Consider the following 15,385-nt stretch of genomic DNA (forward strand, 5'->3'; position numbering starts at 1 on the left):
TGGAACCTGAACTGAGCCTGTTTGTGAAAGGACACTCAGTCAGGGAAAGGGAGGCCGGCTGTGTGCTGCCTGAGTACGTTGAAGTGTTTTATGAGAGAAATATGACCTCTGTGGAACCTGAACTGAGCCTGTTTGTGAAAGGACACTCAGTCAGGGAAAGGGAGGCCGGCTGTGTGCTGCCTGAATATGTTGAAGTATTTATGAGAGAAATATGACCTGTGTGGAACCTGAACTGAGCCTGTTTGTGAAAAGACACTCAGTCAGGGAAAGGGAGGCCGGCTGTGTGCTGCCTGAGTACGTTGAAGTGTTTTATGAGAGAAATATGACCTGTGTGGAACCTGAACTGAGCCTGTTTGTGAAAGGACACTCAGTCAGGGAAAGGGAGGCCGGCTGTGTGCTGCCTGAGTACGTTGAAGTGTTTTATGAGAGAAATATGACCTGTGTGGGACCTGAACTGAGCCTGTTTGTGAAAAGACACTCAGTCAGGGAAAGGGAGGCCGGCTGTGTGCTGCCTGAGTACGTTGAAGTGTTTTATGAGAGAAATATGACCTGTGTGGAACCTGAACTGAGCCTGTTTGTGAAAGGACACTCAGTCAGGGAAAGGGAGGCTGGCTGTGTGCTGCCTGAGTACGTTGAAGTGTTTTATGAGAGAAATATGACCTCTGTGGAACCTGAACTGAGCCTGTTTGTGAAAGGACACTCAGTCAGGGAAAGGGAGGCCGGCTGTGTGCTGCCTGAGTACGTTGAAGTGTTTTATGAGAGAAATATGACCTGTGTGGGACCTGAACTGAGCCTGTTTGTGAAAGGACACTCAGTCAGGGAAAGGGAGGCCGGCTGTGTGCTGCCTGAGTACGTTGAAGTGTTTTATGAGAGAAATATGACCTGTGTGGAACCTGAACTGAGCCTGTTTGTGAAAGGACACTCAGTCAGTGAAAGGGAGGCCGGCTGTGTGCTGCCTGAGTACATTGAAGAGTTTTATGAGAGAAATATGACCTGTGTGGAACCTGAACTGAGCCTGTTTGTGAAAGGACACTCAGTCAGGGAAAGGGAGGCCAGCTGTGTGCTGCCTGAGTACGTTGAAGTGTTTTATGAGAGAAATATGACCTGTGTGGAACCTGAACTGAGCATGTTTGTGAAAGGACACTCAGTCAGGGAAAGGGAGGCCGGCTGTGTGCTGCCTGTGTACGTTGACGTGTTTTATGAGAGAAATATGACCTGTGTGGAACCTGAACTGAGCATGTCTGTGAAAGGACACTCAGTCAGGGAAAGAGAGGCTAGCTGTGTGCTGCCTGAGGAGTTTTAAGCATTTCTGTGAGACAAATATTGAGTTAGAGAAAGAGGCTAACTGTGTGTGAAGCCTTAGAAGAGATCTGTGTGAATGAGAGTAAATGAAGTAACTTTAAGAACCAAGAACTACATTTATGAAACCAGTACGCTCCTTAACTTAAAGTTTGTTTTTGTTTTGTTATATCCCAGTGTAGCTGTCATTGTTATATCCCATTCCTATCCTCAGGGCCACATAGAACCACGAAGGAGCCTGACGCTTAAACACGTTACCAAAGGGAAAATTTAAATAAAATATCTTGGAATAAAATATTCCTGGTGGCAGCAGACTACCCAGAGGGTTAAGGGACAGATTAAAAGAAACATCTACCCCAAGGAAAGTAAAGATTGTAACACCTTGCTTCATTAGTCAGCCTGAATTACTAATAGCTCACTTAAGACTTCCTATATAAGCAACTCCAGATAGGCATTTTTCATTCCAATTGTTCTGATGCACAGTTCGCCTCTTCGCAAAGTTTATTCAGCACCAACTAGTTCTTCTGATAATAGTGGAAGTAACTTATTAAGAATAGCTATTTGTCTACCAGCATAAACCCCAGGAAACAGAACAGGAAACGGTGAAATTGACATCTTGGACTAAACTTTCAGTTTGCACAAGTATCATTTGTATGCTCAGAGGTACATCATGAAATAGATGATACAGCAGAAATATGATTTTTCACATATGTACTTTGTGTGACTTATGCACTTCTATATGACTTATGACATTCTCAGATCTAGATTGTGTGCATGTTCATTTCTGCATCTGCTAGGTAAAAGACGTAGAAAATGATTACTTCTTAAGTTTAATTTAGGCACAGTACGAACGTCATGTACACTCATTTATTTTTGATAGCTTTAGCATATACCAGTGTGATTTGTGCATCTTTGAGTCTTTCATTCTTTATTTTAACTGGAGAGCCAGTTTGCTGTAGTGGTTAAGAGCACACGAATCTAAACTGGAGAACCAGGTTTGATTCCCCACTCCCCCACTTGAAGCCAGCTGGGTGACCTTGGGTCAGGCACAGCTTCTAGCTCTCTCAGCCCCACCCACCTCACAGGGTGTTTTGTTGTGGGGATAATAATGACATACTTTGTAAACCGTTCTGAGTGGGTGTTAAGTCATCCTGAAGGGCGGTATATAAATTGAATGTTGTTGTTATTATTAACATGTTTATACTTTTAGATAAAGTTTTTAACTAGTACACTGTACAATTATTAGCTGGGATAAATAAGGTTCATCACCTATGCAGTTCCCATGTGTGCCTGCACAGAAGAACATTCGATGAATAACCATTACAGGTAGGTGTAACCCTGTTTTTTCACATGGAACCTGGAATCAACTTCTGATTTTCCCTTGAAGCCTGAGGACAGTCCTAGAAAGTGGAGGAGAAGTTCACTCACCACTATGACTTAGTGGTTACTCCACTGCTAAAATCCAGCCAAGATGTCTCGTTTCCATGTGGTTGTTTTTCGGTGACACCCTCTCACAAGTGGATGTTTTAGACTGGCACAAGGCAGGTCCAGTTCACTATGCCAAGTGCAGCCACAATCATCTAAAGCGAACGTGGATTCTGCCAGTTTTCCAAGGGAAGTGCCTGGAAGTCTCTCTGAACTGTATTACGAAAAGCCTTCAGGTAAAGGATGTAAAGATGTGGTGGAAAATACATGCGTGCACATTTTTTTCCAGAAACAGCACAATATTTATTTTAATCTTTATATATTTATATATTTTCTCTGCATTGCAGATTTCTTTCAATTTTATACATCTGTATTTACAATGATTTAAAATATCCTTTATCTCTGGCAGATATTTACAAGGTCAACAGTTAACTACATTTCACATTTCAACAACAGTCAACAGCATTAACCAGGTTCAGTAAGACAGTTAAGATAATGGCTGACATGCACGAATATAACGATCTTCAAACATGTCATCTGAGCTGAGCGTTCTTCCACAGGGCTCACATTAGATCACCCCGATACTACACTGCCATTTATCACACCTCCGTTTCGATTAGTCTTTTGCCAGCACCTAACCTTGAATGTTTTGGGTGTCATTAACCAACATGCATCCTCACTCATGCTGGTGGCATATTAACATAACTTCAAGTCCTTTTGCCAAACAGATTGTGTTTACAGTTAAGTGGGGTATTTTTCTGACTATGCTTCTTTCATGAACGAGGTAAAACAGGTTGCATAATGTCAACAAGTAAAAATTCTTCAAAATTCTCAGAGAATAAACCTTGTACAAGAAAGAGAGGGGAAGGAAAGGTCTTTCAACCCTAGAGGATTACATAGCTGCTTGTCAAACTGACTTCAACTCAGCAGGACAGTAAGAATCAAAAGATTAATTGCATTTTATTACAAATATTAAAAATGCATTGGGGCATCTCCATTCACAACTTGTAATAAATTAATAGTTTGTAAAAACTATTCAGACCCATGAGTAGTTTTAGATGGGTGGCTGGATCAAATAACGATAACCCTGCCTCTAGGTTAATCCGAAAGTGTGTTCCCAATTAAGAGTTTATGTATCAAGCCACTTTTCAAACAAAAATAATTACTTAATACCCTTTCCACAATGTCTACAATAAAGGTAAGAACATTATAAGCAGTCTTGCTTTAAAAATAGCAACAGCTGTATGCACACAAAAAAGTTCAAAGATCCATGGAAATTTTTTCACTAGCATGTTTATCCAGAATGATTACTAAATCAAAATCGATTATAGGATGGAAATGATACAGACTGTCCTAGTCTCGTTTATCATAAATAAAAATTTCAAGTTTTAAGGAAGGAGAACTTGTGTAAACTTAAGAAAATTCAGTAGTCCCCCACCACACCCCATGCGTGCCAATTTCAAGGCCTGTTTTATGTAGGATAAAGATATGGGTCTTCAAACTAGATGGACTGGTTAATGGTAGTACCCAAATGAAGGAATCTTGGTCCCACTTGAATTAAAGCACCAGAAACTATTCTGTTATTTTACGCTTAAGAGTAGTCATATGATTTAAATGTATAAGGATTTCAGCATTGAGACACTGCACAGAAGACTTCCTGGGGATTCAGTTTTTAAAATAAATGATAGATAATAATACACTTCTTTGCATCCACGAAAATATTTTTACCATGTAATTTCAAGAGGAATAGTCTCGGAAATAAAAATAACACTAATGACTAAGCAAAACACAGAGGGTTACATCTTATGAAGTGTGAGCAGAAGGCAGTCAGGCACGGACTCCCCAGGACTCCCAAACGGCAACGCTGAAGGTCATGGAATTTGCATGGTTAAAACGTAACCTCAGCGGCCCGGGGCGGGGGGGGGGGGGAAGCGGGCTACACTGAGATAAGGGAACTGGGCAAAAAGCGCCCCTTTGCTGCCATGCCAATGGAAGCACTGCTTGCTGTAGAGGAAAATGTGTGTGTCCAGGAGGGTGAGGGGGGGCATGATTTTGTCCAGTTTCTCCTCCTTATGGCAGCTTGTGTATTGAATCTCATGACTTGCAGCACCGCATTGGATCTGCTTCTGCAACCTGCACACATGTGCTTCAGAGAACCCAGCTTCCAAATGATCAAGGATTACTGCACATGTGTATCTAACAATGCTTCTGGAAAAGGAGAGTGAACTGACTGGAAGAATTCTGTTTTTAAAAAAAGACTTCACTGAAAGGTGGCTGAACTTTTAATCAGGGACTATAAACCAATTCTCACAGCATAAGCCTGCCCCGACCCTGGATGCTCTGGGCTCAGTCCAGCAGCTGCACTCCTCCGCTTTGCCTCCCTCCCTCCGGCAGTCCTCCGTGACCCCTGAAAATCCCCGGCCACCAGGCCAGGCCAGGCGTGCTGCATTGAGCCGGAGGAAGAGGATAAAACTGCCCTTCCCTCACTCGAAATGGTGGAGGAGGCACGGGTGGAGTTTCCGCCCAACTCTCTCACGGCAACTTCCTGTATTTGAGGTCCTTTGGTCCACAAGCCCCACCGATGCCCTTCCAGGGAGTACAGAGAGAGCTGGTGCCCAAAGGCTAAAGGGCCACACGGGGGATCCACCCTCGTGAGCGTCTTCCACTGGCACAGCAAGAAGAAACGGCATTATACATTGTATTTTCAAAGATTATTATAGAACAGGTTGTGATTTATACCCTTCCCTGTCCCAATCATCCCTAAGTTATGCAGTAAGTGACTGATTTAAAATGGCTACACCCACACATGCACTCCTTACTCTTGTGTCAAAATGGAAAAAAAAATGTCGCTGAATTTATCTTTGCATTTACAAGGTGTTGAAAATGGTTCTATGACTATTTTTACCTGCACTTACTTTCAAAATCTCCCTCATGTACTCTCTGGGATGCCTCAAGTTTGATAAATACCTTCTAGTCTACCAAACCAATGTAATTATCATTACACATTTTAGGGGAAGATTATGGATTATTTAAATTACCAACTGCACACAAAGTTAAAATACTAAATGAAATGGTAAGCGTACATGATCTAAAACTCGTAAGAGGGAGCTACAGACATTTTCCTTTAGAAAACAAACCTCTCAACGTCACTCAGCAAAGTCTCTTTAAAGCTGGAGTTTGTGGTGTGGCTTGTATGTCATCCCCCCCCCCCAAAGGAAAAGTAAAATATTAAATTCAAGAGGTTAGCATAAGCACAAGACATCTTGACTAGCTCTTTGGATTTCAGCCTTAAGACATGGCAGAAATAATTAAATGGTCAATTTCAAAAAAGGATGATGAAATCCACAGGGATCCGACATATTTAAGATGTGCTGAACAGAAGTGCTCAATGATGCAATACACAGCTGAGCCAATGAAGTCTCCATGATTTCAAGACAATAAACATCTCTCTAGACTGTACCCAGCAAGTTTGTCCATTTTGTTGCACCTAGTTGGGGGGTGGTGGTGGTAATAAAATAAACGCAAACTGACCAGCGAAGGATTTTACATACATAATCTATCCCTATGTATCCCTGTGTGTATGTAATGCATTTAAAACTAGACAACAATTTAACAAGTCTTTGGCAATTTCACCAGTTGAACTTGAAGGTTTGCCTGACTTCCTTTTTGAGTATTACAGCTCACCTGTTCCAACATATGTGGTTTTCTGAAAACAATGTTACAGGATAAAATTATCCAAACAGTCTTAATGTTGACTTTCGGTATGTTCTTGTTTGATAATTCTTAAATATAACACAGTATATATCATCCAACACCTGAACTGTTTTACAAGTTAAATTGCAATTGGCGCATTCCCAGGATGGGGGGGCGGGGGGCACCATCACAGTTTGAATCACAGCTTTGTGGTAGCACTTCCGGCTCAAAAATTATTCCACCAGAATGTATCTGTAGCCAACTTTTCCTTAACAAGTAAATACTGATTATTAAAGATGAAACTGCAAACCATATTATATATTAAAAGGTAAGAAAGATGCAGTAGCTTTGCCACTATTTAGGAATATATTTTGCCTTAGGATCTTATATTATGATTATATCTACATACAGCATACAACTGAGGCAACCGATAGTCCACACGTGACAAATGTAAGTATCTACCCACATACACACACCCATCACATAAACAAAATGTCCCTCACCAAAGTCTACTGTTCACAAAATAGTGCAAATAAAATAATTGGAAAACGTTATAGTTTCACTACTTTCAGCAAAGCAAAGCGTGTGGAATCAACTACTTTAAGTGTGAAACGTCAGATTTATGTATCAAACACATCTGCAAATCCTACACGTAGTTTAAATAACACAGGTCCACTAGGACAGGAGTTTCTCATTTTCGTATGAAGTATACGTGTTTCACACTGACAGAACTAACCCCGAGAGCTGCCCATAACTCACACTTTTGTAGTGAACGAGGTGCAGCCTTCAAAGTCAACACAAAGCTGCTTCTTGTTGGGTATCAATCCAGCCACTTCCGGTCATGCTGTGGTGGGAGGGCAATTCTGAAAAGTTGCTCACTCCTGTAACCAAAACCCCCATCCATTTAAGTCTGCCGACTAGCTGGTAGTTGTGTGTTTTTACTTTTCCTCCTCATCGCTAACGGCTGGAAGGTCACACGCTAGCTCAACTGACACGCGACCTCCTCCTTCCACAGTGTATGCAAAAAAGCTGCATCGTCCTCCTTACCCAGCTCTTGGCTTGTAAACTGTCCCTGTAAAAGGTATCAATTTTACAATTTCAAGGCAACTTTTTCCTCTCTGACATTTCTTCCACAGGTACGTAAGTGCATACCTCTGAGGCACCTTCTGCTCTTATGTTAGCTGCGCCTGGAACAAATTACTGTCAGGAGCTGCCATCGCCACGTAATTGGAGCTAGGACGCCACAGAATTCCCGGAGCAAAAGTCTTTACAAGCAAGTATCTGTTTTTGTCAGGAAAGCATATTCTGTTTTAACATTTTCTCCTTTGCCAACAGAACTGACTTTTCATGTGAGAAGGCTCACACACTCATCTCCATCTGACACCCTTTCATCTCCTTTCCCTAGCAATTCACCCAGCACAGAGGGCCACGCTCAGAAGTCTCCAGGATCACTTGGCCCCGGTTCAAAAGCAGCCCGATACCCTCCGCCTCACACGCTTCCGTTTTTAGCATTATGTCTGGTTCATGCTCAATGTTATCCAGAGTTAGCTTTAAACCAGTATTTGAAGCCCTGGCTAATAGCAGGCTACAAACTCTGACTTAAAGCTAGCTAATTCCTTTGCATTCATCTCTGTGCATTTTTAACTGAACAATAGGGAGGAATTTCAGAGAAAGAGGGGAGGAGCACACAAGCCTACATGAAATTCCCAGCCTCTTAAGAAACGGGGTACCCTTCCTTGCACATCAAGCCATGATTTATAGCCACGCAGCCGCACGTGCAGAATGTTTCCATACACACCTTTGGGACAACTTGGCATGGAGCGGCAGAGACTAAAGCAGCAGGAACCACAAGCTATTGAAATGACGGCTTCCTTTTAGTGAGTAAGAGCCCAGTCTAGACAGGATGAGGGGCTCCTGCGCCTTCGGTGGGGGGGGGGGGCTGGTTTTTAGATGCCTTACAAGTGTGGAGTTGTTAATCTAACTGGAAAGTGACACTGGGGGGGGGGGTATTTAACCTCTCCCCCTGATTAAAAAGACACCCAAAGCAGCTTGGTGTGTGTGTGTGTGTGGAAAGTATGATTTAGACCACAGAAACTGCAGAGAAGGAAACCATTACACACACACACACACACACACCCTGCCACTTCTCCAGTCAAGTGAGCCTCTCCATACAACTGCTCTGAAGTCTGCAAAAGTGCAGGAGAACACAACCCCGGAACTCCCAGGCCGTGTCTACTTCGGCCCAGTAAGACATACATCTTCAGCAGCACTCATTTGTAAGAGAACACACCTCACCTGAGGCCACAGGTATGGGAGAGGATCTAAACACATGCGAGAGTCATGAAATAAAGAGCAACAACACACAAAGATTAAAATATGCCAAGAGAGTAAAAACAAAGAAAACAATAAGCAATTTAACTGAACAGAAGAGAACCAAAATATTGATCAGTTTGAGTTTGAATACCCATATCTGACTACATCACCCGTAAAAATTATTCTAATTTTAATCTGAACTCAAGACAATATATTTTGGTTATTGTGTGTGTAATGATCTATAAGCCCCACAAGATGAAGACAAACCTCCGCATTCGACAGCAGGGCTGCCAACCCTCAATAGGCTTCATATGCAGATTTTTATATGCTGTGCGCACCGCCACTGTCTGTCAGAAATAAGCCGGCCCCGTCCTTTCAAAACTAGTTTGAGCATCTGACCTCCTCCTCCTGATGGGCACAAAGCAGCAGGACGGGTCGGAAGCACGGCTGTGGCGGTTTTCCCCTGACTAACGTTCCTTCTTGTTTGCGCCACGACCCAAAGGGGCGCCTGGAGGGATTTTCACCTCTCTGCGCAGATGACCTGGCCTCAGTCCACCCTCTCTTGCCGTGTCTGGGGCGCGTCTTCGGGTTCAACAGTGGCCTGCCCCACGGCACAATGGGCGACTGTCCTAAAAAGCACACCCATCTTGGGCTTGTGGCCCTCCGGGTCCCTGCCACAGTTTCTAATGTTTTTGAAAAAGGAAACATTTCTGCTTTAAGTACGGATCAGACCAGTGCCCTGGAAAATGGAAGGCACACCCCTCATCCCTCCATGGAAACAAGCATTTTCTGAAGCACCTTCTTGGCATTGCCCTTTTAACAATTTAAGTCAGAGCCAAAAGCAAGGCCCAGAAAGCTAAACACCATATATACTGATTTGCAAGTATTTACTAAGTCACCGTTTAACTTTCCTGGATTTGTTTTATATAATGTTTAATCTCGGGGCCCTTCCAAAGCAACTGTTATAATAACTCGGCTACAAGAAATGGCTCTTCGCTTGGCCAGGCTTCTTTTTAAAAAAAAAAACAGAGTCAGAGAGGAAAAAAGGAGAAGAGGAAGAGGCAACAGTCCGTGACGTTTGAAAAGGGTTTTAAAAGTTCACTACCAAAATAATGGCACTTCATAGTTCTGAGTGACAGTCTAATCCACCCAAGACAGCTCATTATATTTTTACTACTGCAAAGTTTCCTCATCTAATGTAATGAACTCAAACTGCCAATGGGAAAAAATATACCATCCATTCATTCCCTAGATTAATAAATAACCTGTACAATTCCAGTTCAACATATAGCAAGGGATAAAATGAAAGAACACATTGTCTGTCTTTTGTTTCTTAGGTACACAAGGCAGACCAAAGCATGGTCACGCTTGCCTTTGGAATAAGAAACGCCATTTAAAGCAGGGATCGACAGCGCCAGTGCCGAGAACTACCCACACCCCAATCACAAGCATTCGAGAGCGGGTTCACTGGCACGAGTTCTCAGACCGTCACGGGTGGGGGGAACCCCCTACTAGCTACATGAAATGGTCACAGATGCACTGGGAGTAGTCAAAAGACAGGCCTTCTGGGACAGGAGGCTGCCACCGCGCTCACGGCTTGGACAATGTTTAAAGGGAAACCCAATGGTTCCGTGTTTCCAGCAACCGTGACCTCTGTTCCCTGACACAACATGCTGGTGAACATGCCATCTCTACCGCAATCGAATTTAGTCACACCACTGTAAAGACTGCAGCTGTTCTCGCTTGGTTCCAAGATCACCAGTGTACAAAAATAACTTTTTTAAAGAAGCAGTAACCAAGCAGCTTGGGAAAACTGGGTGCCCCTTTTCCATTGCACAGTTATTTTAAACATGATTCATTTTTCAAAGTCCTAGTGTATATATGCAAAACAACCCTGTGTCCTGGAGGGGGAAGGGGGAAGACACAGAACATGAAATATGGCTACAACGCCATTAGAAGTGCATTGTAACCTACACTGTCTACTTACCGCCCGCTCTTTCCGAGGGGGCAACAACTTGGTAACATGCATGTCTCAGTTGCTGAACATTAAACATTTGGGGTAAGAGAGTGGAGCATGGCAGAGAAGGAGGTCTCCTCTTATTCCAATGACAAAGTGCATTCAGACAGCCACCAGGAGCCACGACAGCACTCCCTCCCTGGGAACTGGCGGCCCCAACTCAGAGTCCAGAAGTCCTACTGCCATCTCTGAGGCACTCCTGGTTCCATGAAACAAAAAAGTCACAATCCAGTAGTCTGTGCAGAACTGCAGATTGAGAAAACTAACCCGTTTCTACTCCTCAGAAGAGCCAAAAGCTTCATTTTCATAGGGATCACATTCGCCATTTCCTCTGATCTTCTCAAGACTCACAGTGTTGAAATGGGACTGATCAGCCTACAATGGATTGCACATCACCCAAGGAGAAAGGAAGGCATGGAAAAGGCATATCGTACATATTATACGGCTTCACAACCACATTTGGGGGGGGGGCAGGAAGGGGGGGGCAAGGACTGGAACATGAGGTTTTATTGCTGTTTCAGTACAAAATATAATATGGTATCGAAAATGAGTTGAACAAGATCACAAAAGCTAGGGTTCTCACACCACATAGGATGATAGTTGCTGTTGATGCTCAAAGAGGAACTGGGTAAGAGGGGAAAGTGTAGGAAAGACAACAAAGCTAAACTTGCGATATCAATTGCATATTGAAACTTGGGGATCGGGACTGCTTGGTCAGAGGAGCTCCGGCAGGGAGGATATCTTGACCATTCCCAGCTTGGCCTAAGCGGTCCTCCTGTAGACTGATAGTTGAAAACCTATTGGTGTTGCCTGCTGCTAAGTTAGTAATGCCCTCGCTGCCGATGCCAACAATGGAACCTGCCTGACCGCCATTCACATAGTCAAATGATTTACTGGAAGAAGCACTGGCAGTCCGGATCAGGCTCACACTATTGGCTTTTGGCACCACTTGCCCGGCAGGCAGGCTCAGGTGTTTCTTTGTAGGAGTCATTTCAACTGCGCCTGTACCGAGGTCGACCGACTGGTGTAGGTACTGCTTACGGGCAGACTCTCGAGGGCTCTCGCTGCTGGACTTGGCAGCCGAGGTCACTTCTTTTTCTTTGGCCGAACGCCCACTTGCTCCTTTCCGTAAGCTGCCCCTCTGGGATGTGGATGAAGGTGGTTTGGCCCCGACTGGCTGGCTGCTCAGTGATGCCCCTGATGAAAATCCTTCATCCGCATCATTCAGATTCACAGATTCTTCTCTTCCATTGATACCATCAACATCTAAAAATCAAAAATAAAAATTGGGCTGAAAAACTAAACTGTTTTGGTGCAGATCTGAGAAGTTTCAAAAACAGCCCCTGAAGCATTTCTTTACTGTTTTGTGTTTCCCACAGGAATACCTTTGGGCTGCAGTGTTGTATTGTTTTACTGAACTGCTTTAAAGCACAAGTAATTCTTGTGCTTCCAAGCGGCAGGAGCCAAAGTCGCTTCGGGGAGCCGCTCCCTGGGCGGACGGCCCCAGCCATGCAGTTCCTCTCCAAGCCGACACTGCCGCTGTCAGAAACGTGCAGTAACAACGCACACCTCAATATGGCAAGTGGCTTTCAAATGTTAATGCTATTGTGTGGAATTAACAGCATATTAATTCATGCTATTGTATGGAATGAGCCACCTTAGCATTCCCAAAACCCTCCCCCACGTAACCGTGTAAGAAGTGGGTCTAGCCCTTACTTAAAAAAAAAAGCATTCCTGTCTCATAACACTGCAACATGACAGAAAGCAGATCCTTCTGTCGCTGATGCTGGCCACACGGTGGAACCACCGCATGAAACCCTGCCAGAGGCCCTTTGGAATCTAACATAACCCCCCACTGGGCACATTCTTCATTCCCCCTCCCACCTCCCCCAGAAAGATTTAAGAACTGCAAGCATTTCTTTATCTAGAAATAAATTCAATAATCAAGGGGTGGGGGCTAAAGATGTTATACCCAGAGAAATTTTTTTTTTGCTAAACACGTCTGTTCAATTCAGCTTCATACATCATCATACTGCCCTGCAGACCAAAAGAATGCCTCACAGGCAGCGCACCTTGCATTTTCATACACTGCATCCCAAGAGAGCAAAGGAGATATTTTAAAAATAAGCCACTTTTCACATGGTATTCTTCAGAAAAGAAACTGGAACACCGTTTTATACATACCTAGAACAGAACACCCTGAAAGCAAAAGCGGCGTTTAAACTGAGTCCACCATGCAAAGCTGGGGTGCCAACGCACCGGCCGAGCAGCGGGCAGCACTGCCCCTCTCCCCGCCTCCTGGGTCTAGTGGGCAGCCCCCCAGCCGGCAAGGAGAGAGGCAGGCCTCCCCGCACTCGATGGCCAAGGCCCCCTCCACGAAGAAGGGAAGCCTCCCCACGGCTTGCCCAGGAGGACTCAAGGAGCGACGGCCGGAAGCAACACATTCGAGAGAAAGGAGCGCTGCAGGAGAGGGTCCATTCGAGTCTGGACAGGGGCCAGGGAGGCTACGAGGGAGCGTTTCAGGGCGCTACCGCCATGCAGAGGCCCAGGCAGCTCAAGAGTGCCCCCGTGTGAAAGGAAGACAACATGCGGGGGGGGGGGACACCTTCCAAGCCAGACTCCGGGCTCTCCCAGGGAGGTTTCTGAGCAGCTGCACTTCACAAAGCACGTACAAAGTGCCCCCCCTTCCGTTTACCCGTATCCATGTTCCTCAGTCCTTTCCTTTCCCTGATCAGACCACTGTTATCAGGGGATATGGACTGTTCTCCCCCCTCCCTTCCAAAGTAAGTTATAGCCTCCAAAATGCTAGTAGGCCACAAAACATTTGCCGTAACTTTTCCTCTTCCCCTTTGTGCATCAGTGTTTAGAGCTGTAAGCCACCTTGAAAACAAGGGCAGAAAGGCAGGACAGAACCGTATTAAATATGTCAATGAGAGAACTGGAAAACATCAACTAAATCTTTATTGTGCTAAAATGGCCGGGGGGGGGGGGGGGCTTTTCGTTTCTAGTTTGATAAAACTTGCAGTCCAATGACCACAAACTATACGTGCTGCAAGGTTATTGTCACTGCCCAGCAGCAGAAGACAATCACCACACGCCGTTTAAAACATGCACTTCTCCCAACAAGTGTTATTAATCCACTTTTTACTAACTTGCAGACTCTTTCTGCAAGGAAATACAATGGGTTGGACCCAAAGGTTGTTTTCTGCCCGCATAAGACACCCCCACTCATCAGGGTGTGTTCAGCCCACCCCCACTGCATGAGCCCTCCTCGCCCCCCACCTCCCCAGGGCTGTCAGTCCGGAATCCCCCCGGAGCTGCATCCCGGACAGCCTGGCAGGCGGCAGCAGGAAGGGGGAGCCAGGACATTTCTCCTCCAGGGATGGCACTTCAGGTCCAACCCAAAGTATTTTTTTGCTAGCACCTGTATTTCCTGATTATCGTTAAAAGTTACAACAATAGCAGGAAGACTGCACCAATATAGAAAAGGGACAGAACATTTCAGAAGTAGTTTAGGAAGATGCACGTCACAATAAAATTTCCAAGTAATTTTATGGAAGTCAAGTATCCCTCCACCAGCACCAAGAGGACCGAATTCTGATACCATATGCATGCTTGAGAAGACAAGAGGAAAAAGAGGAAAAGTTAACAGGTTATATGAATACCACCACCACCACCACCCCCGGAAGAATACCACTGTACAAGGCTGTAAGAATTTCCCCTCCAAGTTTGGGCTGTTTCTATCGTGACTCCAATACTTTGATGACTAAATTCAATTTTCAAAACATCTGCATTGTAAGAGACAGTCCACTCCCATGTTTCTCAAGATGAGATGACAAAATAAGTTAAAACTAGGAAGTCAGCAAATAATTTTTTTAAAAGTTTGGCAGGGATTTTTTCTTTTTAAAAAAATCTCTATTCACCTCCCCTCTAAATGGACTCCCATTTTCCAAAACCATCTCGGTGTGTCTGTTTGGTGAGCCCTCCTGTTTTAGGGGACGCACACCCAGCTACAGAGTGTTTCCAAACAATCCCAAAGTTAGCGGGGACAGCCGTTAGCCAGGTTTTGCTCATGGCAAGCCAAGTGCTGTGCAGAGGCTGAAATGCCTCCGGGTCACAAAGAGCAGCACCGATTCTGCTGCCAGATGTGGGAAGGGGAGGGCAGTGGGAGCAGGTGTGTTACGAAGAGCAAGCAGTACACTCTGGGATCGTGGAAATGCCCGAGAACGGGAAGGGGTTTTGCTTGGGAACGGGGCGTCCTGCTCCTCCTCCTGCCTTCCTGCCTTCTGCTTCCTCATCTCTGTCCTACCCTCTGTAGTGGCTGCTGCCAAGTTGAGCTCCGGTGAGCCACGCTCAGGGGTCCTGAGCACCAGCACGTCCCCCTCTTGCTCGCGTTTGATCCCTAGGTCTGTGGAGCCAGGAAGGATGGGGGATCCAGGAATGCTCAAGTCAGCATCGTTTGAGAAGTCAAAGCCATCTGGGATTCAACATACAACATTTTAGTTCTTTTCTCCTCTCTTCTGGAACATTCCAACCCAGGTAGGGAGCATTTGTAGCCAGAATATCAACTGTGCACCACACGAATAAGTAGGTATACTGTTTAGTATATATAAACAGACCAGAACACAACAAGTCAAC

General features: G+C 44.8%; 1 protein-coding gene across 2 annotated transcripts in view; it reads right to left on the bottom strand.

Moving 5' to 3' along the window:
• Positions 1-3,016: 3,016 nt before the first annotated feature.
• The window catches only part of HYCC2 (hyccin PI4KA lipid kinase complex subunit 2), a 102,828-nt gene continuing 90,459 nt past the window's right edge, over positions 3,017-15,385 (bottom strand). Inside the window, exons 12-13 of one of the 2 annotated variants that reach the window (XM_054970171.1) lie at positions 15,057-15,224; positions 3,017-12,013 (exon numbers count right to left, since the gene is read on the bottom strand). In XM_054970171.1, the coding sequence (XP_054826146.1) occupies positions 11,409-12,013; positions 15,057-15,224 (773 nt within the window). In that variant the 3' untranslated portion in view covers positions 3,017-11,408. The remainder of the gene's footprint in view (positions 12,014-15,056; positions 15,225-15,385) is intronic. The other variant, XM_054970172.1, reaches the window with a different exon arrangement.

This window comes from Eublepharis macularius, chromosome 2 (genome assembly GCF_028583425.1).
Source record: "Eublepharis macularius isolate TG4126 chromosome 2, MPM_Emac_v1.0, whole genome shotgun sequence".
Taxonomy (NCBI): Eukaryota; Metazoa; Chordata; class Lepidosauria; order Squamata; family Eublepharidae; genus Eublepharis; species Eublepharis macularius.